General features: G+C 34.9%; 2 protein-coding genes across 4 annotated transcripts; one reads left to right on the top strand and one right to left on the bottom strand.

Moving 5' to 3' along the window:
• Positions 1 to 355: 355 nt before the first annotated feature.
• Positions 356 to 23,707, bottom strand: LOC110779013 (transcription factor bHLH25-like). Of its 3 annotated transcripts, none has more exons than XM_056840938.1 (5): positions 23,520 to 23,707; positions 22,552 to 22,617; positions 3,639 to 4,049; positions 1,770 to 2,141; positions 356 to 767 (listed from the first exon to the last, which is right to left on the bottom strand). In XM_056840938.1, the coding sequence occupies exons 1-5, from the start codon at positions 23,550 to 23,552 to the stop codon at positions 696 to 698; spliced, it is 954 nt and encodes a 317-aa protein (XP_056696916.1). In that variant the 5' UTR covers positions 23,553 to 23,707; the 3' UTR covers positions 356 to 695. The 3 variants fall into 3 exon arrangements, with proteins under 3 accessions (XP_056696916.1, XP_056696917.1, XP_056696918.1); XM_056840939.1 differs by having other exon boundaries at positions 22,573 to 22,617; positions 23,520 to 23,706; XM_056840940.1 differs by lacking the exon at positions 22,552 to 22,617 and having other exon boundaries at positions 23,520 to 23,697.
• LOC130470573 (uncharacterized) lies at positions 5,836 to 7,231 on the top strand. Its single transcript, XM_056840941.1, has 2 exons — positions 5,836 to 6,641; positions 6,971 to 7,231. The coding sequence occupies exon 1, from the start codon at positions 5,939 to 5,941 to the stop codon at positions 6,362 to 6,364; it is 426 nt and encodes a 141-aa protein (XP_056696919.1). The 5' UTR covers positions 5,836 to 5,938; the 3' UTR covers positions 6,365 to 6,641; positions 6,971 to 7,231.

The following is a 23,707-nucleotide window of genomic DNA, read 5'->3' on the forward strand; positions in this document are numbered from 1 at the left end:
TTTCATTCTATAGAATACAACACTACAAGAAATTGTACTATTAACGACGGGAAATCCCGTCGCGAAAGGCCAATAATCGTTGATTAACGACGGGATTTCCTGTCGCGAACCCGTCATAAAAGGGGGTCGTCGTTAATAGAAATCCCGTCGTAAATCCGTCGTAAATCCGCCGTAAAAGACATTTGCGACGGTTATTCCCGTCATTGTTTGGTTGTTTGCCCCATCGCAAAAGCCTTTTGCGACGGGATTTTTGACCCGTCGTAATTAGGTTGTCGTTAAAGATACAAATTCTTGTAGTGCAAATATTTTGGTCAAATATTGAGCTCAAGGAAAAATTAAAATTTTAATTATTCAATGTAACAACCGGGGCATCGCCCGGACCACACACTAGTTATTTCATTAAAAGAAGAATACTACGTATTACATAAAAAATCCAACGAACTAAACATTTGACATCAAACTGGTTATGAAAAACAAATTACAAGTCCATGTAACTTCATTCGTAGTACGTATTAAATCAAATCAACAACAATATTCCCAACAACAATATTCCCAACCATAATACAAACTTAAAACAGATTAACAATAATAATTAAGTTCACGCACATAATAAGTTTAATTTGGAATGACAATTTGAACATAATAAGTTCAATCCAACTATCCAAGAACAATGATCATCTTGTTTCGATTCATATTCAGGGCGATCGAAGGGCAGATTGAAGAATTGTAACAAAATCATTCACATTCCTGTTGAAGCCATCTTCCATCTGCAAATTAAATTGAATTTAGCATGTTAATATTTAGTGTAGTTTCAACTTTTGGAATGGATGATATATATTACTTCTTAACCAATTGCTTGTTGGTTCAGTGGTAATTTGAGGCTGAACTTGGTAGGGACACTACAAAAAATTGTACCATTAACGACAGGAAATCACGTCGCTAAAGGCCAATAATCATTGATTAATGACGGGATTTCCTGTCGTGAACCCGTCATACAAAGGGGCCGTCGTTAATGGAAAATCCCGTCGTTAACCCGTCATTAAAGACATTTGCGACGGTTGTTCCCATCTTTTTTTGGTTGTAGCCCTGTCGCAAAAGCCTTTTGCGACGGAATTTTTAACCCGTCATAATTAGGTTGTCGTTAAAGATACAAATTCTTTAATGACAACCTGTGTTCGATCCCCCGCAACAACAATTGGGAAGAGACTGAAACCTATCCACCCAGAACTCGCCCCGAATTTGGATATATATATTACTTCTGCCGTTCTTTTTTAGATGACACAATTATTTATTCACGTTTGTCAATATACGATTTCTAATATTATATCATCAATTATGGATATGAAAAAATTATAAAAAAAATTGCGTTAACTTTTGTGTAAGACCGTCTTATCGAAAAGACCACTTTGATTGCTTAAATAATTGGTTTCATTGCTTAACTAATTGGTTCAATGATTAACTAATTAGTTTCATTGGTTAACTAATTAATTCAATTGCTTAATTAATTGGTTTCAGTGCTTAACTAATTGGTTTTATTGCTTAACCTATATGACACCATGGCAGTCTTTTATGTAAAACCGCATTTTATAAAAGTTTGTAAAAAAAATAAATTTAAAAATATTCATTGAGACAAATCTAATAAGGCTCCACATTATTATGTTTTTTCTTAAGTATAAAGCACAAAAGAAAATCAAAGCAGTTGTGTAAATGGTGTCAAAATTAAATTATGCCAACTAATAAGAAACGAATGAACACTAATTAGTAATTACCTGTGCCACAATGGTAACTTCTAAGGCGAAGCTCGAGAATGGTATAACGGTTAAATTAGTAATGCTCAAATAATGATGCTTCTCCAACTCAGTGAATAACTTGGTCAATAACCCATTATGTTTATCACAGCAGATTCTTAAGAGAACCGTGTTGGTTGCCGTCTTAACTTCGATTGCCGGTAGTGATCGATCACTACCACCACCGCCGCCATCAGCGCCACCACCACCACCACTACTACCACCGCTTGCAGAATAGTCGATCACAAATGACTCCACAGTCCTCTCTGCTGCTATTTCTTCAAGTACATTTACTTTTTCTTGAAGTTGCCTCATATGTTTGATTGCCTCTCCTAACACCGTTGTTTTGTCAATCTGTATACCAAGTATATAAAATTGCTCAAATATCGATCTCTTAAAACGCAATTTAGGTTCCGTTCTAATGGACTTATATTATCTGAACTTATCTGAAATTAATTGAACTTATTTTATTTGAAAAAACATATTTTGTCTGAAATAAACTTATTTGTGTGTGAAAATATCTGAAAAAATTATATTTGCTGAACTTATATTATCTTAACTTATCTTAACTTAACTGAACTTATCTGGACTTATTTTTAATAAGTTGAACAGAACAGAACATTAGTTGGTCAAAAACTACATTGTAATCAAACACGCATCGCTATTATTTAAAAGTGGTGTACAATAAATATTATACATTATAATAAAAGTTAGCTAGATGTTTACAAATTATCCCAATAATGTTAAAATTATCTATCTTTTAATAATAAAAAATTTTGATTTAATAAAAATTATCTCTTTAAAGTCACTAATTATGGGAGTATCCTTTAAAATGTTTACCCATCAAAACCAAATTATAATATAAAAGTAAATCAAATCATATTAAGACTTACCAAGATATTGATAAAGTTAAACTGACGTACAATACATTTATTGTACTCCTAGTGCGTGTAAAAAATTTTGTATATAAAAAAGTATTGCAATTAACTACCATATACAAAATTTATGTTATATTATGTAGTAATATACTTCACTTCTGATCGAAGTATGAACGTTGACACTTTTGGCATTGACTTTACGATATGAATCTCATGTGCTAATTTAAGCACATAGTAAAGTCAACCCCAAAATTCTGAATTTTTGATTTCACAGTCATAATTCAACCAAAGGTACAATATATAAAACATTAATAATATGTACTCCCTCCGTCCCGGAATACTTGACCTGTTTTCCTTATCGGGCCGTCCCTTAATACTTTACCTGTTTCTAAAAATTGAAATATTCTAACAATATTATATTATTTCTCACTCCACCCCTATTAACCCACCTACCCCCTACTCCATACAAAAAATAATTAAAAATTCAACCCCTACTCTCCCCCAACCCCACCTCTTAACCCACCTCCCGCTAACTACATTAAAATAATACCCCACTATCAACTACTACCTATTAAATTAAATAAGTCAATTCAAGTCCCTTAAACTCTGTGCCGGTCAAACCGGGTCGAGTAGTTAATTACATTATCGCACCAGGAATTGACACGTGTTATTCCTGGTGTCTCTTTTAGTATATACAACCTTCGTTTCAAAAAGATCTTTACGCTTTGAAAAATGTGTCTAAAAATCAAAACTTTGACCATAAATTCTCCCTATTATATCCTATAAAAAATTATCATGAAATATCTTGTTAGATTCGTCTCAAAATGTATTTTATAAATATCAAATTTTTATAATTTTTTACCATATAGAATTGGATATATTAACGGTCAAATATTGCACCGGAGTCCGTGCAAATAATAAGTGCAAATAGTAAGTAGTACTGTAGTAGATAGATAGATATTATAAGGAGTACCTTCTTAAGGCCAGGAATGATAGTAGAGAGTGAAATGAACAACTGGCCGAGTAATTCCCGACGTTTCCTCTCGGCCATAATGTGATCTTGTACTTGTCTTGGTTGTCGTCTCCTCTTTGTTGTGTTCACACTACTTACTGCTTGCTTCTTCTTCGTCTCTTTCTTCTGCTTCATCAATGGCGGACTCTCCTGAACATTGAAGCTTACGCCATCATTATCATCGTTGTTGTTGTCGTCGTCGTTGAAATCGGATAAATGATGATGAGGAGGTGATAGTATAAATTGTTCAATCAGATCGCAATCAAAATCTTCTTGAGGAGAGGCGGTATCGCTCGTAACAGCAAGTAATTGTTCATCCATGGTATCACTTTGGTGGTAAGGGTTGCTAAAGATTGGATCTACATCAATTTCCTGCATGCAATCAAGTAATACACGAGTAATGAATTCAATTCAGTCTCGTAATAGTCCGCTAGCTTTTACTTTCAATTTTAAAAGACGACTATTTGAGGAGTGTCTCCTAAGAGTATATTTAATGGTTAATTAGCTAATACGGAGTACCATTATAGCTTGGTGGTATGTCCCAATTGTTAGCAAATAGCTTGATTTTTTTTTAACTCAATGTTTTATTATATTCTTACGTTTATATAATTACATTCTAAATAATTAGGAAAAAAGTTATTTTCTAATTTAACAAAATTTCTCCAATGATTTAGCTAATTATTTTAAAGTTTTGGAAATTACAAGCAAGTCCTCAAATGTTGCCGTTAGAGTTGCTCTAATGTTTTTCTCCTTATCTATAAAAAATTTAAAAACTAAATATAAATAAAAAAAGGTGACAATAATGGATGTGCTAACGTGTCGTTATTTTTTACACACTCTCTATACTCCATCCGTATTTATTTAAGAGATATACTTAGCCGGGCACGGGTATTAAGAAAAAGAATTGAATGAAATAAAGTAATAAAACAAGTGGGGTTGAGTAGATATTTTAATAAGAAAAATAAGTGAGGATCATGTCATTTTAGGGAGTGGGAGTGGGGGTGTAGATATATTATTTAATTAGATGGTAGGGTTGATAAGTTACTAAAAACGGCAGGTGGATCTCTTAAATAAATACGGTCAGAAAAGGCAAGTGTATCCTTTAAATAAATGCAGAGGGAGTAATACGGCAAACATGTACTTAATATTGTAAGGCAGGTGTTTATGTGAGTAAAATTGCCCTAAAAATAATGTTTTTAAAAAGTCACCTTGATGTTAAATTAAATCACAGATGTTAACCTTCTACAAATTACTTCTAATATATACTGGTAATTATACTATCCTAATTTTTGTTATATCTTTATTTTCAAAAAATAAAAAATATACTGGTAATTATTATTTATTTGTAACCCCTTACATATAATATCTTTCATAATATATAAAAGATAATAAAAATTGATTAAAAGTCATCTAAAATTAGGTAAATTGTAAAAATCATAACAAAATATAGGATATATGATATTTATATTTATTATTTTTCATTTTACAAAAGTTTGTTAGTGAGTTTGTTGCAAGTTAGTTAGGGTTAGTTGCTTGCTTGTATATAAAGCAATGTTGGTTTTTCTTCCAAGCCAAGAAACTTAATCAGTAAATTCAAGTTTTCTTCAACTATTTTCTCTCTAGCATTCTCAAACTCTCTTAGATTCTTCATGGTATCAGAGCTAAATCTCATTTTCGAGATTTAGGTTTTCGATTTAGTGAATCAATACTGCACGAATTGCTTGGATTGCTGCGAAACTTCTTGCAATTGCGAAGTTTCTTGCACAATTTTGCGATTTCGAATCTGCGATTGTGATTGTATTTGATTGATTGTTGATACAATGGCGACTGATAGCTTTGAAACTCATCAAGATTCTTACCAGAACAATGGTGAAAATGGAGGTAATCTTGATCCTTATTTCATAGCTAATTCAGACAGTCCAACTTCTTCTTTAGTTTCTGCTGTTTTCAATGGTTCGAATTTCTTGCGATGGAAAAGGAATGTTATGAGAGCATTGATAGCTAAGAACAAAGAAGGTTTTGTGAATGGAGGAATTATCAAACCTGCTGTGAATCACAAAGATTATTGTAAGTGGAAACGTGCTGATTTCATGGTAGTGAGTTGGATTTTAAGCTCTATGAACAATGAGTTAGCAGATGATTTTGGATACATTGATAATGCTGGAGAATTATGGAAGGAATTAAATGAGAGGTTTGGACAGTCCAATGGACCTTTGATCTATCAACTGAAGAAGGAAATTGATAGTTTAAAACAGGAGAATATGACTATTGTTACCTATTATGGTAAGTTGAAGAAGCTGTGGGAAGAAATGCAGAGTTTGAGGGAATTTCCTACTTGTGTTTGTGGTGCTTTGAACAGCTGTAGTTGCCAAATCTTGAAGAAAATAGCTGAGTTTGAAGAAGAAGATAGAATGATGAAGTTTTTGTTAGGGTTAAATGGAGGATTTGAAGGAACTGTGACAAATGTGCTATCCATGGATCCTTTACCAAGTATAAACAGAGTTTTTGCTATCACTCAACAAATAGAGAAGCAGAAAGAAGTCAGTGGTGCAGCTGTTGAGGCTAGTGCTATGAGTAGCAGTGCTATGGCTGCTCAATCATACAAAGGTGATCAATCTCAGAGGTTTGCTGGTGTAAAGAAAGACTGGAAAGAAATAAAGAAAGAAAAAATGCACAAGATATGTTGATGTTTCAAGCTCATAGGCTATCCTGAATGGTACAACACAATTAAGGCTTTAAAAGGATCACAGTATCAAGCAAATGGAAGCAGACTTGTTGCTAATGTAAACTCAGCTGCTGATGTTGGAGATAATCCTCTTGATGATCAGTTGAATGGTTCTGCTGGTTCTGTGAACAATGAAATGATCAATGCAATTTGCCAAGAGGTTTTGAAAGCAATGAAAGGCAAGCAAGTTCAGTATGGTGATACTTCTGGAGTTTCTGGTTCTTATGCAAACTATGCAGGTATCATTTCTCACTCTTTTAACTGCACTGTGAATAAAATGCTTAATTGTGGATTGTGGATTGTGGACTCTGGAGCTTGTGATCACATGACATATGATGAGAGTATTTTGATAAACAAGAGACCACTTCAAAAGACAATTAGAGTTGGCTTGCCTGATGGAACACAATTGAATGTTGACACAATTGGTGATGTTGTTCTTAGTGATAAACTGGTATTGCCAAATGTGTTATTGGTCAAAGGTTTCAAACACAATCTAATGTCTGTTGGTAGGTTGATTGAACAAACTGGTATTCATGTTATATTTACTGGTGATGGGTATTCTTTCCAGGACCCTTCTAGTTCAGCTATGCTTGGTGCTGGAAACAAGACTCAAGGTCTTTACTACTTTGCTAAACACACAGATCTTCAAGATCTTAAGTGTAGTGGAAACACAGCTGCTACTGTAGTACAGGATGATAATGCTCATGTAAATACTGGTGTGTTGCCAAATAAGACTGCTACTAGTATGTTTCAGTCCAAAATGGACAATAGGAATAAATTAGATCTTTTACATGCCAGATTAGGACACCCTTCTCTGTCAAAAATGAAGTATGTTGATGAAGCATATTGTAAAGGATTTAATGAATATAATTGTGATGTTTGTTTTCATTCAAAGCATCATAGATTTCCATTCAAAAAGAGTGACAGTAGAGCATCTGAATGTTTTGAACTGATTCATCTGGATTTATGGGGGTCATATAGGGTCAGAAATTTAGATGGTGTACCTTATTTCTTGACTGTGTTGGATGATCACATAGAGTTACATAGACTTTTTTGCTTCACAATAAGATGCAAGTAGAAAAGGTGGTGGCAGATTTTATCTCTATGGTTGACACTCAATATCACAAGAGAATAAAAAGAATAAGGTCTGACAATGGAACTGAAGTAGTGAAAGATTCTTGCAGAGTTTTGTTTTCCAGTAAAGGTATCATACATGAAAAAAGTGTTCCTTATGTTCCTCAACAGAATGATAGGGTTGAGAGGAAACACAGGAGTCTTCTTGAAATAGCTAGAGCCTTAAGATTTCATGCTGGATTGCCTAAGAAGTTTTGGGGAGAATGTATACTTACAGCCACACATTTGATAAACAAAATTCCAGTTAAGGTGTTGAATTGGAAAACTCCATTTGAGGTTATGTTTCAGAGTGTTCCTGTATATGACACACTAAGGGTCTTTGGCTGTTTGTGTTTTGCTCACAACACTCAAGTCAAAAAAGATAAGTTTGATTCTAGAACTAGGAAGTGTATTTTCCTAGGCTATCCTGCTGGTTATAGGGCTTTCAAGCTTTATGATATGGATACACACACTGTCTTTGTTTCTAGAGATGTCATCTTCTTTGAGGATGTATTTCCATACAAATCTCAACCTACACATAATCCTGATATTTTGAAACCTGTTCAAACGGTTCATTTTGGTTCTGAAGCCAATTCTCATTATGTTGATCTTTCTTCTGATATACAGAATCATATTCACACTGAATCACCACTTTTATCCTTAAACACTTCTCCACCACATTCATCTCAAAATTCCTTACATTTTGCTCCCAATTCTTCTTCTTCTTCTCATAGTTCTGGTTCAACACACAATACTGAACCTGAAATTCACATTACTTCTCCTAATACTCAACTTAATCAATCTCCTAATATCATACAACCTATTGTTCCAACTCTTGTTACCAGACAGAGTTCCAGAACAATTAAACCTTCAACTGCTCTCAAAGACTTTGTTGGAGCATATATTCCACACAGACATGACACTTCTTCTTCTGAATCTGTTTCTTTTACTGTAAAAGATTGCTCTCTTGACAATGATTGTGATGACCTTTGGTTAACTGATTTGGCCCTTAATAGCTTTGACACTTGGGAATCATTAGCTTTCACTGTGTTTCAGTCTCCCAATGATCCCAAGCATTACAATCAAGCTAAACATGATGCTAACTGGTTAACTGCTATGGATAAAGAAATCCAAGCTTTGGAGAGCAATGATACTTGGGAACTTACTCAGTTACCCAAAGATAAGAAAGCAATTGGCTCTAAGTGGGTTTACAGAACCAAACTCAATCTTGATTATACTATAGAAAGGCATAAAGCTAGATTAGTGGCAATTGGTTATCAGCAAGTGGAAGGAAAGGATTTTACTCAGACTTTTTCCCCTGTTGCTAAATTAGCTACTGTGAGAATTGTCATTGCACTTGCTGCTGTGAGAGGTTGGCCACTGTATCAGCTGGATGTCAATAATGCCTTTTTACATGGCTATATTGATGAGGAGGTTTACATGAAGCCACCTCCTGGTTATCTTAAAGCTCAGCCTGGACAAGTTTGTAAACTTAAAGAGATCCTTATATGGTTTGAGACAAGCATCTAGGCAATGGAACAAAGAATTGAACAAATTTCTGATTTCTCTCAACTTTCAGCAATCTAAGCAGGATTATTCTCTGTTCACAAGGACTTATGATGCAGAATTTCTTGTGATTTTGGTTTATGTGGATGATATATTGATTACTGGTACTTCAAAGGCTCAAATTGAAGAAGTGAAAGTTGCTTTAGACACTGCTTTTACAATCAAGGATCTTGGTCTGCTTGCTTATTTACTTGGTATTGAAATCCACAGAACTGATAATGGTATTTTTCTTTCTCAAAGAAAATACATTCAGGACATTCTAATTGATGCTGGTATGGAAGAATGTACTCCTGCACCAGCTCCTCTTTCATGTGGTCTAAAATTGTCCATTTCTTATGGGGTTTTGCTTGATGATCCTGATGTATATAGAAGGCTTGTTGGTAGATTACTTTACCTAGGCATCACAAGACCTGATTTGTCCTACTGTGTGCAGCATCTCAGTCAATTTGTTCATTCTCCAAGAGTTCCTCATCTCAAGGCTGCTCTTCATGTCTTAAAGTACTTAAAGGGTACAATAGATAATGGTTTATGGTATACAGCTGATTCTAATACAGAGTTAAGTGCTTACAGTGATGTTGACTGGAGTGCCTGTCAATACAGCAGCAGATCTTTAAGTGCATATGCTGTCTTCCTTGGCAACAATTTGGTTTCTTGGAAGACTAAAAAGCAGCGTAGTGTGAGTAAATCTTCAGCTGAGGCAGAGTACAGAAGCATGTCTGCAACTGCCAGTGAGCTTGTTTGGATTCAGGGATTACTTGAAGACCTTCAGGTTCACATTTCATTGCCTGTTAAGTTATTATGTGACAATACTTCTGCTGAACATCTTGCCAAGAATCCCATGTTTCATGACAAGACCAAACACTTGAAAAGGGATATGCATTATGTTCGTGAGCAAGTAGATGATGGTTTCATTGAAACTGCTCATGTTTCTGGTGCCCTACAACTTGCAGATTTGTTAACTAAACCACTTGCTTCTTCTCGACATCAGTTTCTATCTGCCCAAGCTTGGACTTGTATCTAAAGTCTAGCTTGAAGGGGGAGTATATAGGATATATGATATTTATATTTATTATTTTTCATTTTACAAAAGTTTGTTAGTGAGTTTGTTGCAAGTTAGTTAGGGTTCGTTGCTTGCTTGTATATAAAGCAATGTTGGCTTTTCTTCCAAGCCAAGAAACTTAATCAGTAAATTCAAGTTTTCTTCAACTATTTTCTCTCTAGCATTCTCAAACTCTCTTAGATTCTTCACAAAAACAGTACTACCGATAACAAAAATTTGGATGAATTTCGTTAAATCATGGCTAAACTATATATTGGGTATGGCAGGTTGTAGAATTTTGATCACGCTCGGAATTTAACGGTTAGACTAAATCACACCGTTAGATTGATGGTTCACACGGGAGGCCCACTAAATGATACCGTAGTTTCTAGGCACCAATTATTGTGGTCCATTGTTGTCCTTGGCCTATTTAGGAGCTTTTTGGTATATTTAGGAGTATCCTAGTTAAGAGCATGTGTGTTGCACGTTGAGTAAGATACTGGAATTTGTATATATGCAAAATATTATTACGGGTGAATAGGATATTTACATACGTACGTTTAGTTATTATTACATTCAACAAAAGTAGTTGCATGCCTAATTAAAAAGAGTTTGGTTTCATATACATCCAAAAGTTGGATTCAAAAGAAGTTAGTTGAATTTGTACATATTCAAAAGAAGCTTGGTTAACCTGTATTATGGCCATGTTTGGTAGATAGAGTCTTGGAGGAAAATTAGAGGTTTGAATCACTATTAGAGGTTTGACTAGTCAAACTATCTAATAGTGGTGTTTGGTAAAAGGAGGATTGAAAGAGTGGATTGGACTTAATCCTCCAATTTCAAATACGTTGCTATGAGCAGCGTTTCCAACAGAGGATTGAAGTTGAAAAGTGAAAAGTCACTTTTATCCCCATCTTCATTCTCTTTTCCTCTACCATGTATCCTCCATTAATAGATCTTGATTTTTTTTCTTTATCCTTCTTATACGGATACTTCGCTTAATATGTTTTTGTAAATTTTCTTCAATGTAAGTTTTAATTGTGAGTTTAGATTAATAATTGTTTTTAACATTGAAACAAAGAGGGTATAGATGAACAAAGCGTTGAAGATTGAGAGAGAAATTAGATGGTTCTCCGTATTAAAAATGACCTTGAAAAAAAAATTGGTGAACTGCAATGAAGACGACAAGACTATTTATCTTTGACAATGAAACCCAAATTGAGTGGAGCAAAGGAGAGGCAGAAGGACGGTGGTTTTTTTTCCTTTCGGAGATTTTTTTGGAGTTTTTGATATTTTGTTATTTTTTTTCTTTGCTTTCAATTAATACAGAGAAGTATAAATTACTAAATGCCACAAATACAATAAACTAGCTGCACATCATGTAATCATTTGTTGTATTACCGGTTTACCACTAGTTTTTTTTTTTTGCCCAAAGTTACACTCCGTAAATTTACGAGTAAAATATTTATCTTAATTATTAAAAAAATGTTAATATTATTGAAAATCAATGTCTATAAATGTCATTTAACACAATAAAATAGTTATCAGCTTTTAGAAATCAGCTAAGTGTTACCAAACACATTTATGCAAATAGCTAGTCAAATCAGTAGTCAAATCTGCTAAACAAAAAGTTAATCAGCTAACTGCTAATCCAAACAGTAAACAGCTAACCGCTAAACTCTGATTACCAAACAGGGCCATAGTAAAAAATGGTCGAGTGAAGCTTGTTCAAGCTATACGCTGTCAAAATTGCTTACATCTACTTAGCATTGATAAAGACATATGCAAATTAATACATATACACATGTTGTTTGCAATAGTGACATTGCAAAGTTGTAAATGATAAATCAAATAAGGGTATAATGGTCCAAATAAATAATGCAAATCTCAATTATAGTTTCGGCTTTTTTTAGTAGTAGAGGAAATGTACCGTAGTTTCTACTTTCTAGGCAGTAATTAATCAATTATTGTGATCCATTCATATTATGCTGCGTCATGTATGTGATGGTCAGAGAAGACAACGACCCCTATAACACCATATTACCTCCTTGTCAAAATAATCTTTATATATTTTTTATTTTTAGTACTCCGTATGTTTTATACGTAATGTTTTTACCATTGTACTTCTATTTTTTAACATGAAACTTTACTGTCTTACTTCTTTTAACTCACGACATTTATAATTTTTCACTAACTTTCTCTTGCTTTATTTAATTTTTTTTCTTTTACTCACCTACTTTTTTACTTATCTATCTTACTTTATCCATATTTTATTTTATATATCCCACTTTTTACACACATTCTCTATTACTCCATATGTCTTAATATTTGTGCAAATAGTAACTGTAAAAATTATTTTGAAACGGTAGTAGTAAGAGACAGAGAGCTCAACAAAAACCCGCTTCGACCATTTAACTTCAAAATTGTGTTGATCCTGTAAGAGTCCGCCCCATTTATACTATGGGTCGGATCTGACTCTATAATTTCATAATCGGGTCAGGACCTTTAATAAGCCCCACCTAATTGCTTTGGTCTATTTAGGAGTTGACTTTTGTCTGTATTGACTCTTGTGGTTGTCTATTTTTCAAGAGACACATAAAATGCAAATTATATGAATCGGGAACACTAGAGAACGTACCGCCATTATACTATTATGGTAATGTGTCAATAACCCTTTCTATCACTTTATTACTCATTCAGTCATTTACAAACGAGATTGGTATGGTATCTTCATATCACATGATTTTAACTTCAATTACTATCTATGTACTTGTACATGGATCATTTATATACATATATAGTACGTAGTACTAGATGTACATCTAGACCTATACCGTTATCATACATTGATCAAGAGAAATAAAAGCACACTGGCCTATTAGTGGGGCAGGGAAAATATGTTAGAGACTTAGAGTTAAAAATAATTCACCAACCACATCAATTAGGAGAACCATAAAAGTTCACGAGGATTAAATTGTGGGGAAATCGTGAAGCATGATTGGGTCTACACGCATCGGAAGCTGCATGATTTTTATTATTTGTTTTTTGAAACATCGAGTTTCAAGTCATGGCATGAATCCAACAAATAAAAACCGCAGTGCTTGGTTTAGAAAAATCGAAAAAAATAACCAAAAACACAGGTTAAGTGGTGCGTCATCATGTCCAATAAGAGTGTGCCACGTGTCCATGCCAACCTTCTTGACCAATCAAATTTCTTTATTTTAAATTGTAATTTTAAAATTTATAATCCTATTTTTAACCAAAAGTAATTTATTAAAAAAATATACCAATAGTAATACTCCCTCCGTATTTTTTTAAGGGATACACTTGCCTTTTCCGATCCGGCCGTATTTATTTAAGAGATACACTTGCTATTTTTAGTAACTTATCAACCCCACCATCTAATTAAATAATACATCTAATATACCCTATCACCCATCATCCTATTAAACAAATAATTTCATAAACCCACCCTACCCTCCACCCACCAAAATGACTTGGTCCCCACATGTTTAATTATTAAAATATCTATCCAACCCCACTTGCTTTAATATTTTATTTCATTCAATTGTTCTTCTTAATATCCGTGCCCGACCAAGTGTATCTCTTAAAAAAATACGGAGGGAGTATAACTTTGAGATGCGGGCAAGACTTTTTTTTCCCGGCAAACTTTAAAAAATCATTTTTCTCTCAATAAATTTATTAAAAATAATTTTCATTTACAAAATATTTTTATTATTTTTATATTATTAGAAAGATTTCTGAAATTTCCCAGAAAATTAAAATCATCAAATTTTCGTTATTATTATTAAATTTTTGAACGTATATTGACGTTAAACAAAAAAAAAGGTATATTTACGTATATTATGATCTGTTGTTTCCCTTGTTGATATATCTCTATTACATAAGGGAAGAGGGGAGGGTTATTTGCGTAATCACGCTTTTGGTGTCCCCAATCAAAAATACTAATATACCCTCTACACTTGCACAACTAAATTCAATTCAAAATCTGATTATATACTGATTTAAAAAATGCTGGATATTAATTCATTTTAAAAACTTAATTCAACAAATCAGGAAAATCATTTAAAAAAAACGATTAACCCAAAACCTTCAGCAAACCCAATCAATAACAAATTTTTGTGTTATTTGTTAATATTGATGATTTGATCTTGATCTTACACTATGCTTGCTTAAGGAGATCAAATTTACTTTTTTTATATTCGCACGCATCGCGTGCATATAAGACTAATATATATATACTACACTTGCTTAGCAAAAAAAACAAAAAACGTATATTTACATATGTACAAAAATTATTATTATTATTTTTTCTTAAGTTAATGTAAAAAAAATATTATTGATAATTAAATGCGATGAATCTTTAAGTTACTTGTGTAGTCTTTAAATGAACAAAAAAAATCTAAATATGTATAGTTCGTTGTAGGAGATGTCAAATGGGGTGGGGTACGTGTACGTAGTTAGATCTGTCAAACGGGTCGGTCGGGTCGGGCTGTAAATATTTATTTTCGGCGAGTTGAATCAAGTCGGTCATTTTCGGGTTCGGGTTTACAAATGCTTGTTCAACACCCAGAACTTTCGGGTTCGGGTCGAGCCAACAGGTTGAGAGATTTTAAAACGCGCATTATATTTTTATTAATTTAGGCGATAAATATACAAAATTAAATTAACAAATTTTCTACACATGTTTATATTTAGTTAAATTCAACCATAAAATGGCGTATAATTCAAATTAAAATAATATTACACACAACAATAGTAAAAATAACGTGTTTATTATGCTTAAAATTTCTCACAGACTCATTTATTACTATAAATAGAATGATTTTCAATCGGTCGGGTCCAAAACGGGTTCGGTCGGGTTTTGACCCATTACTTTTCGGGTTGCTCGGGTTTGGATTAAATCGGGTTACATGTCATAAAAAACTTGTTCAGAACACAGTATTTTTGGGCCGGGTTCGAGTCGATTTTTCGGGTCGGGTTGATTTTTGACAGGTCTAGATGTAGTGAAGTAGAAATTGGAGCGGTGAACATTTTTTTTCTTTTCTTGGGTGGGATGATATTTTGTAAACAACTTTTATTTGTGCGGAAAATAATGCAGATCGAGGAGTAAAAAAGTGGTAATGAAGGAGTGGTGAACTTTTTTTTCCTTATTGATAAGAGTGATCTTACTCTTTAAGAGAACATGTATAGTAAAAGAGATCAGTTTGAGATTTAATAGAGTATATTAGATGGATTCGGGTGCATCATACACTCTCTCTTATTTTCTCCTTACATGTGATAGTTCATGGTATCAGGGACTAGGGTTCCTTCTCTCCATATTCTTCCGCTGCCCTAGTCTTCTTCCTTCTCTGTTTCTTTTCTTCTTTCGTGCATTCCATCCATGGCAGACAACAAGTTTCATCCGGCTTTGGCTGTCTTCAACATCAAGAATCATATCTCGATCACTCTTGAGATGGAAACGGATCATTATTCGGCTTGGGCCGAATTATTCAAACTCCATGCACGCTCTCACCGTGTCCTTTCCCATATTCTGCCGACCGGAAAGGAACAGGCTCCTTCCACCGATGACGAGAAGGAGTTGTGGTCCACCTTGGATGCCACGGTTCTTCAATGGGTGTATGCAACCATCTCTACCGACTTATTGCATACCATCATAGAAGAGGATATCACGGCAAAGGAGGCTTGGGATCGTCTCCATAACATTTTTCTTGACAATAAAAACTCTCGGATTGTTGCATTGGAACATGATTTTTCTCATGTTAAAATGCGTGATTACCCAACCGCTGCGGCCTATTGTCGACGACTCAAGACATTGGCCGACCAACTCAAGAGTGTAGGGGCTCCGGTCAGCAACAACAGGCTCGTTCTGCAACTGGTGGCTGGCCTCATCGAGGCTTACAAAAACGTGGGCACTTCCATACGCCAAAGTAATCCGCTCCCACCATTCTCCGAAGCATGCTCCAGTCTTCGCCTTGAAGAAAAAGCCTATGCCGAGATGATTGACGACCCACCGGCAGCTATGGTGGCCGCGTCACATCGTGAGTTTGATGACTCTTCCCTTGACACTTCCAATCATTCACATCATAACAGGGGTAAGCATAACAAAAATCGGACTACTGGAGGTGGGAAAAAGAATGGCGGTGGCCGAGGTAGGGGAGGTGACAACCGGCGAGGCGGCGGCGGCGGCGGTCGGAACTCCGGCCACCAGCAAGCTCCGGCAGGACAGTGGCAGGCTCCACCACCGTGGCTGTGGGGGTGGATGCAAAAATGGGCACCTCCATGCCCTTATCCCACATCACAGTGGGCACGTCCCTCTTCTGGCCCAGCAAAGAACATGGCCCAACAGGGCATTCTGGGAAGCAGGCCACCACAACAAGCCTTTGCAGCAGGCCCAAAGATGCAGTGGGCTCCAACTCCAACTGATATTGAATCTGCTATGCACACCATGACAATGAGCCAACCCGACCCAAATTGGTATATGGATACCGGAGCCACATCCCATATGACGTCCAATAACGGTACTCTCTCATCCTATTTTAATTTGAGCAATCATAATAATGGTATTGTTGTTGGTAGTGGTCATTCAATTCCAATTCGTGGTTGTGGTCATGCTACATTACCCCCCCCCCCCCCGAACCCCCCTTTATCATTAAACAATGTTCTTCATGCACCAAAAATCATAAAGAATTTAATATCGGTTCGTAAATTTACAACTGATAATTCTGTGACTGTTGAATTTGATCCTTATGGGTTTTCTGAGAAGGAATTTCGGACGGGGACGACACTCGTGAGGTGTGATAGTCGGGGTGATCTCTATCCTTTGACCACCATCAAAAATATCACAAATTCTCCTTATTTTGCTGCTTTGACTTCTACGCTTTGGCATGATCGTTTGGGTCATCCGGGAGCTTCTATTTTGAATTTTTTAAGGCACAATAAATCATTGAATGTAATAGTTCTAGTTCCTCTACTATTTGTCATTCTTGCGTGCTTGGTAAACATGTTAGGTTGCCATTTGCGAATTCTAATTCCGGGACTTTATTTCCTTTTGACATTATTCATAGTGATTTGTGGACATCACCCGTTTTGAGTACTATGGGGCATCGTTATTACGTTCTTTTTTTGGATGATTTCACCAATTATTTGTGGACCTACCCTCTATCTAGGAAATCGAATGTTTACTCAAAATTCCTAGCATTTAAGGCCCACATCCATACTCAATTTAATCGTCCAATTAAAAATGTCCAATGTGATAATGGGAAAGAATATGATAACGGTCAATTTGGGAAGCTTTGTGAAACAAATGGGATGTCTTTTCGTCTTTCGTGTCCTCGCACATCATCTCAGAACGGAAAGGCTGAAAGAAAAATTCGCTCAATAAATAATATTGTCCGAACGATTCTTGCTCATGCCTCGGTTTCCTCATCATTTTGGCATCATGCATTAGAAATGGCAACCTATCTCCTTAATATCATATCAAGTAAGTTATTGGGTCATAAATCACCTTTGGAAGTCCTTTACCAAAGAAAACCATCTTATTCTCATCTTCGGGTCTTTGGGTGTTTGTGTTATCCTTTATTTCCATCTACTACAATTCATAAGTTGAAACCTAGGTCAACTCCTTGTGTGTTTTTGGGGTATCCATCAAATCATCGTGGGTATAAATGTTTTGATTTATCTTCAAATAAATTAATTATTTGTCGTCATGTATTATTTGATGAGTCTACGTTTCCGTTCTCCAAACTCCAAACACGTATGACTTCCTTGATGAGGGTTTCTCTCCTTACTTGGTTCATCACATCAAAACTGGCCCACAACGACAGCCAAACACAAACCCAATTCCCACAACCTCTGATCTCGCCCATTCACCTACACCTGTTGTTGGGCCGAGTACAACAGAGGCCCACAATCCTCAGCAGCAACTTCCCTTGGGCCAGACCACCTACCAGGCCCCAACCACTCCTCCAAGCCCGCCTGACTCCAGTCCAACTCACCCACAAAATATCCCATCTTCACCTACTGTACAGCAGCCCAAAGCCCAACCACGCATGGTCACTCGTAGTCAACATGGGGTGTTTAAGCCCAAACGACCGTTTAACCTACATGCATCGGTTTCGAGGTCCCCTATCCCTCGTAAGCCTTTGGATGCACTACGTGACCCGAATTGGAAAATGGCCATGGATGACGAATATGATGCTCTCATTAAAAATAGGACATGGGATTTGGTACCACGTCCTCCTAATGTAAATGTTATTCGTTCTATGTGGATTTTTACGCATAAAGAAAAGTCTAATGGTGATTTTGAGAGGCATAAAGCCCATCTTGTAGGTGATGGAAAAACTCAACAGGTTGGCATAGATTGTGGAGAAACTTTCAGCCCGGTAGTGAAACCGGCAACTATCCGCATTGTCTTAAGTCTATCTTTATCTAAGAATTGGCCCATTCACCAATTGGATGTCAAAAATGCATTTCTTCATGGCGAGCTCAAGGAAACGGTGTACATGCATCAACCAATGGGTTTTCGAGACCCCACATATCCAGATTATGTTTGTTTGTTGCGGAAGTCCTTATATGGGCTTAAGCAGGCCCCTAGAGCTTGGTATAAAAGATTTGCTGATTATGTTTCTTCCATTGGTTTCTCTAATAGCAGGTCTGGCAACTCCTTGTTCATCTATCACAAGGGGAACGATATGGCTTACATTCTCTTATATGTGGATGATATTATTCTTACTGCTTCATCTGATGTACTCCGTTGTTCAATTATGAATCTTCTTGGCTCTGAATTTGCAATGAAGGACTTAGGTCCATTGAATTATTTTCTTGGCATCGCTGTGACTCGACATAAAGGTGGTATGTTTCTTTCACAGCGGAAATATGCTGAGGATATCGTTGACCGTGCGGGCATGTCCTCTTGTAAGTCATCCATCACTCCGGTTGACACCAAACCGAAAGTCAGTGCCGCCTCTGGTGAACCTTGTGAGGATCCTACTCACTTCCGAAGCCTTGCAGGTGCACTTCAGTATCTCACTTTTACCCGACCAGATATTTCTTATGCTGTGCAACAGATTTGTCTTCATATGCATGCTCCACGAGACACGCATATGCTTGCTCTTAAGCGAATCATTCGGTATATTCAAGGTACTCTGGATTATGGTTTGCATCTCTATCCATCGTCCATCACTGATTTGATCACTTACACTGATGCCGATTGGGGGGGATGCCCGGATACTCGACGTTCAACGTCAGGGTATTGTGTGTTTTTGGGAGACAATTTGATCTCTTGGTCATCCAAGCGACAACCGACTCTTTCCCGCTCAAGTGCAGAAGCGGAATATCGGGGGGTTTCAAATGTTGTTTCCGAATCATGCTGGATCCGTAACTTACTCTTGGAACTACATTGTCCCGTTCCTAAAGCAACTTTGGTTTATTGTGATAATGTGAGTGCCATTTATCTTTCAGGAAATCCAGTGCAACATCAGCGAACCAAGCACATTGAAATGGACATTCATTTTGTTCGTGAAAAAGTAGCACGTGGACAGGTTCGTGTGCGTCATGTCCCATCCCGATATCAAATTGCCGATGTTTTCACAAAAGGACTACCCCAAGTCCTATTTGAAGATTTCCGGGACAGTCTAAACGTTCGTAAACCTCCCTTTCCGACTGAAGGGGTGTGGTAGAATATATGTAAATATTTTAAACAATAAAATATTTGTACATTAGGCAAGTGACCGTTTAGCATACGGTTAGCATAATCTTAGCATAATCTCAGGAATATTAGTTCCACCTTTGTAGCTAATCTAATATACATATATAAAGGAGGCATATTTGCTGAAAGATTAGAGCGCCACCTAAGATTACTAATGGTTTCGGCCAATGAAAAATAAGATTTCTAATTTATTTTTGAATTAAAAAAACCAAGTGCCACGTAGATATTTTAATTAATTAATTATTAATATATACAACTCCATCGAAAATCAAACACTCTAATAATTAAAAAATAATCGATTGTCGCGTAGATAATTAATTAGGTGCCACATAGATATTTTAATTAATTAATTAATTACTAATATATACAACTCCATCTAAAATCAAACACTCTAATAATTAAAAAATAAATCTAAAATAAAATTCATCCAAAATCAAACAATAATCTAAAATAAAATAAATAAAATTCAATTTAAAATCAAACATTAATCCAATGTTAGAGCGCCACGTAGAAAAATCTAATGGCTTCGGCCAATGGACGAATATTTGCTGAAATATTAGAGCGCCACGCCGCCACCTAGGATTACTAATGGTTTCGGCCAATGGAAAATAATATTTCTAATTTATTTTTGAATTTAAAAAGCAAGTGACACGTAGATAATTAATTAGGTGCCACGTAGATATTTTAATTAATTAATTAATTACTAATATATACAACTCCATCGAAAATAAAACACTCTAATAATTAAAAAATAATCGATTTCCACGTAGATAATTAATTAGGTGTCACGTAGATATTTTTAATTAATTAATTAATTAATTACTAATATATATACAACTCCGTCTAAAATCAAACACTCTAATAATTAAAAAATAAATCTAAATAAAATTCATCCAAAATCAAACAATAATCTAAAATAAATTAAATAAAATTCAATTTAAAATCAAATATTAATCCAATATTAGAGCGCCACATAGAAAATTCTAATGGTTTCGGCCAATGAAAAATAAGATTTCAAAATTAATTTTGAATTAAAAAAAACGAGTGTCACGTAAAGAAATTATTAACTTTCACGTAGATTTTTTTATTAATTATTTTTTAATATTACGCATATACAATTTCATCCAAAAACAAACACTTTCATAATAAAAAAAATCTAAAATGAAATCCAATGAAAAATAAAAAACTAATCTAATCTAATATATAAAAATGGTATATACATAGGATTTTTATTTAAACATAAAAATTTAATAGAATCCGTGCATCGCACGGGTTAAAATCTAGTTACTCCTAATTTAGTTCCTAGATTTCAGCCTAGACTAACGTGTATATGCTGTATATTATGCTACGAGATGAATGAGAAAGTGGAGCGCTAAAAGCCGCCCCACATTACTCAAAACCGCCCCCTATTTTACTTTAATATCCTTATATAATGAAACTTTTCTCCCAAATTAATTACCCCATTTATTTTGAAGAGAGAAAGTATCTTCATCCAAACCACCACCATACACCCATAAAAAAAATTATTTAAACCAAGCAATTTTATTTGTCAATAAGTACATTAATCAATAAATTAAAAAAATACTAATTTAATTTTGATTCCACAAACTTATGCATTTTAAGTTTACACCATGGTAGCGACTTATGCATTTTAAGCTCACACCATGGCATAGACTTATGCATTTTAAGCTCACACCATGGCATAGACTTATGCATTTTAAGCTCCTGCCATGGTACGAGCTTAAAATTCATAAGTCTGTACCATGGTACAAGCTTAAGATGCATAAGTCTCTTAATCTTTTCTCTGAAACAAATTACATCAAATTCAACAACAAATCAAAACATTAAATAGTATAGACTTATGAGTTTTGAGCTCCGACCATGGTATACACTTATGAAGTTTAAGCTCCTTCCATGGTACGAGCTTAAACTACATAAGTCTATACCATGGTCGGAGCTCAAAACTCATAAGTCTGTACCATGGTACAGGCTTAAACTTCATAAGTCTGTACCATGGTACAAACTAGAAATGCATAAGTTTCTGAATATTTTTTTCCGAAAAAAGTCCTCTTGTGAATTTGATGTTCCACCGGTAGTCTCGGCCATGTAAAAATTATTTCACATTATGTTTAGGGTGGGCGGTAAAAAGGGAAAAGGTAAAGGATAATGGTTAATGCTAAAATGAGGGGGTAAATAAAGGGGGTATATGGGTAAAATATTAGGGCGGTTTTGAGTAATATGGTGCGGTAAATAGTAAGCCCCATGAGAAATGCAAGCAATTAAACTCTTTCAGATAGTGTTCACCAATTGACATAAAGTTTATTTAGATATACGGTGTGTCCAAATGCACATAATAATTAATTTTTAGAGGTTGAAAGCTAGAAATGGAAGATACAGACATACAAAGCAACATAAGGAAACTTGATACATGTCCTAATAAAACTATTTGATGTGATCGATCACATAACGGAAATTTTCACCCACTCAGCTCAGCTAAAGCTGATTTACATGTTCATTTGTATCCCCAAAAAAAATGCTTATATAGGCTCATGTAAGAAAGGATAAGAAAGTTATGCGAGAAAGAGAAAGGTGAGAAGAATTATACACAATTGGATAGGTTAGATCTGATGGCTAGAGTTCTACGTGCCTCAACAGGGAAAATACTACGTACCACATTCTAGAAAATGACTTTGTTACTTACTACATTTTTCAGGAGTATTACATTGATGATTGACTGTCCGGAATGGACGGTGAAGATACTCCATGTCTACAGAGAAGAGAATCGAACAGTAAATTGGCTTGCAAATCATGGCACCACTCAACATATCGATACTTGTATAGATCGAGAAGGGAATCGAGCAACAGTACGTAGTATTTCATATTGCACCGGTAGAACTTAATTGGTACGTAGAATAATTAATGAGGACAGTATAGGCGTGGCCATCCCACGCCTTCTGGTTTTATTTTGTTTGTGTGGCTGTTTTTCTTTATTTAGATTTTAATCCTCCGATGAATTTAAAAAAAAACATTGTCGATTGCTACCTACTCACCTTTTTTGATGACTTTAATTAGCCTTAAAATAACGTCATATTTCCCTATTTAATTATGCATGTAATTAAAAATAAAAGACTATGTTATATTAGAATTATTTTGTCTGAACTTATATTATTTGAACTTAACTAAATTTATCTGAACTTATTTTATCCGGAAAATAATTATTTTTATTTGAATAAAACTTATTTGTGTGTGAAAATTATCTGAAAAAACCTATTTTTGCTGAACTTATATTTTAACTGAAATTATCTTAACATATTTATATGATATAATACAAAATAAGTCGAACATAACAAATCCTTGATCGATAACACTTTCGTACAAAATAAAAATATACCCCCTTAAGTACCCGCAACTTTGTTATAGTTTTTTTTTTTCATATGTATTACTACGTATGAAGTAAGAAAATAAACGACAAATACTCAAATATAACGTTAAAGTCACTATAAAAAGGGGAGTGGGTAGCAATCAACAATGGTTTTAAAAAGATAATAATTCACAACATTTTATAGTCCATAACTAACAATACATTTATAAAAATAATTTAAACTCTTAATAAGACAACTGATTTTGGACACAGAAAGTAACTGATCGATAATGATGTAAAGCTCTTACCAGTTCAGCAATCCATGCTTCCATAGTCTCCATTTCTGTTGCCTTTAGAAAAAAAAAATAGAGCAAGAGAGAAGTAAAATAGTAGGAAATTGTTAAGCAAAATTCTCTTTCTTGTTCATTCTTTACACCAAAGAGAGCCCTTGTATTTATATAAAGAAAATACGGAGTACTCCGTACCAATTAACCTA

The sequence above is a fragment of the Spinacia oleracea genome, chromosome 3 (genome assembly GCF_020520425.1).
Source record: "Spinacia oleracea cultivar Varoflay chromosome 3, BTI_SOV_V1, whole genome shotgun sequence".
NCBI classification, from domain to species: Eukaryota; Viridiplantae; Streptophyta; class Magnoliopsida; order Caryophyllales; family Amaranthaceae; genus Spinacia; species Spinacia oleracea.

Bases quoted from the DNA above. Each gene is read 5' to 3' on its own strand.
- LOC130470573 (XM_056840941.1), top strand. From the start codon at position 5,939: ATGACTATTGTTACCTATTATGGTAAGTTGAAGAAGCTGTGGGAAGAA.
- LOC110779013 (XM_056840938.1), bottom strand. From the start codon at position 23,552: ATGGAGACTATGGAAGCATGGATTGCTGAACTG. The intron at 22,618-23,519 runs GTAAGAGCTTTA...TCTTCTCTGTAG, and splicing joins AAGCATGGATTGCTGAACTG to ACATGGAGTATCTTCACCGT. The intron at 768-1,769 runs GTAATTACTAAT...TTTAATTTGCAG, and splicing joins AAGTTACCATTGTGGCACAG to ATGGAAGATGGCTTCAACAG.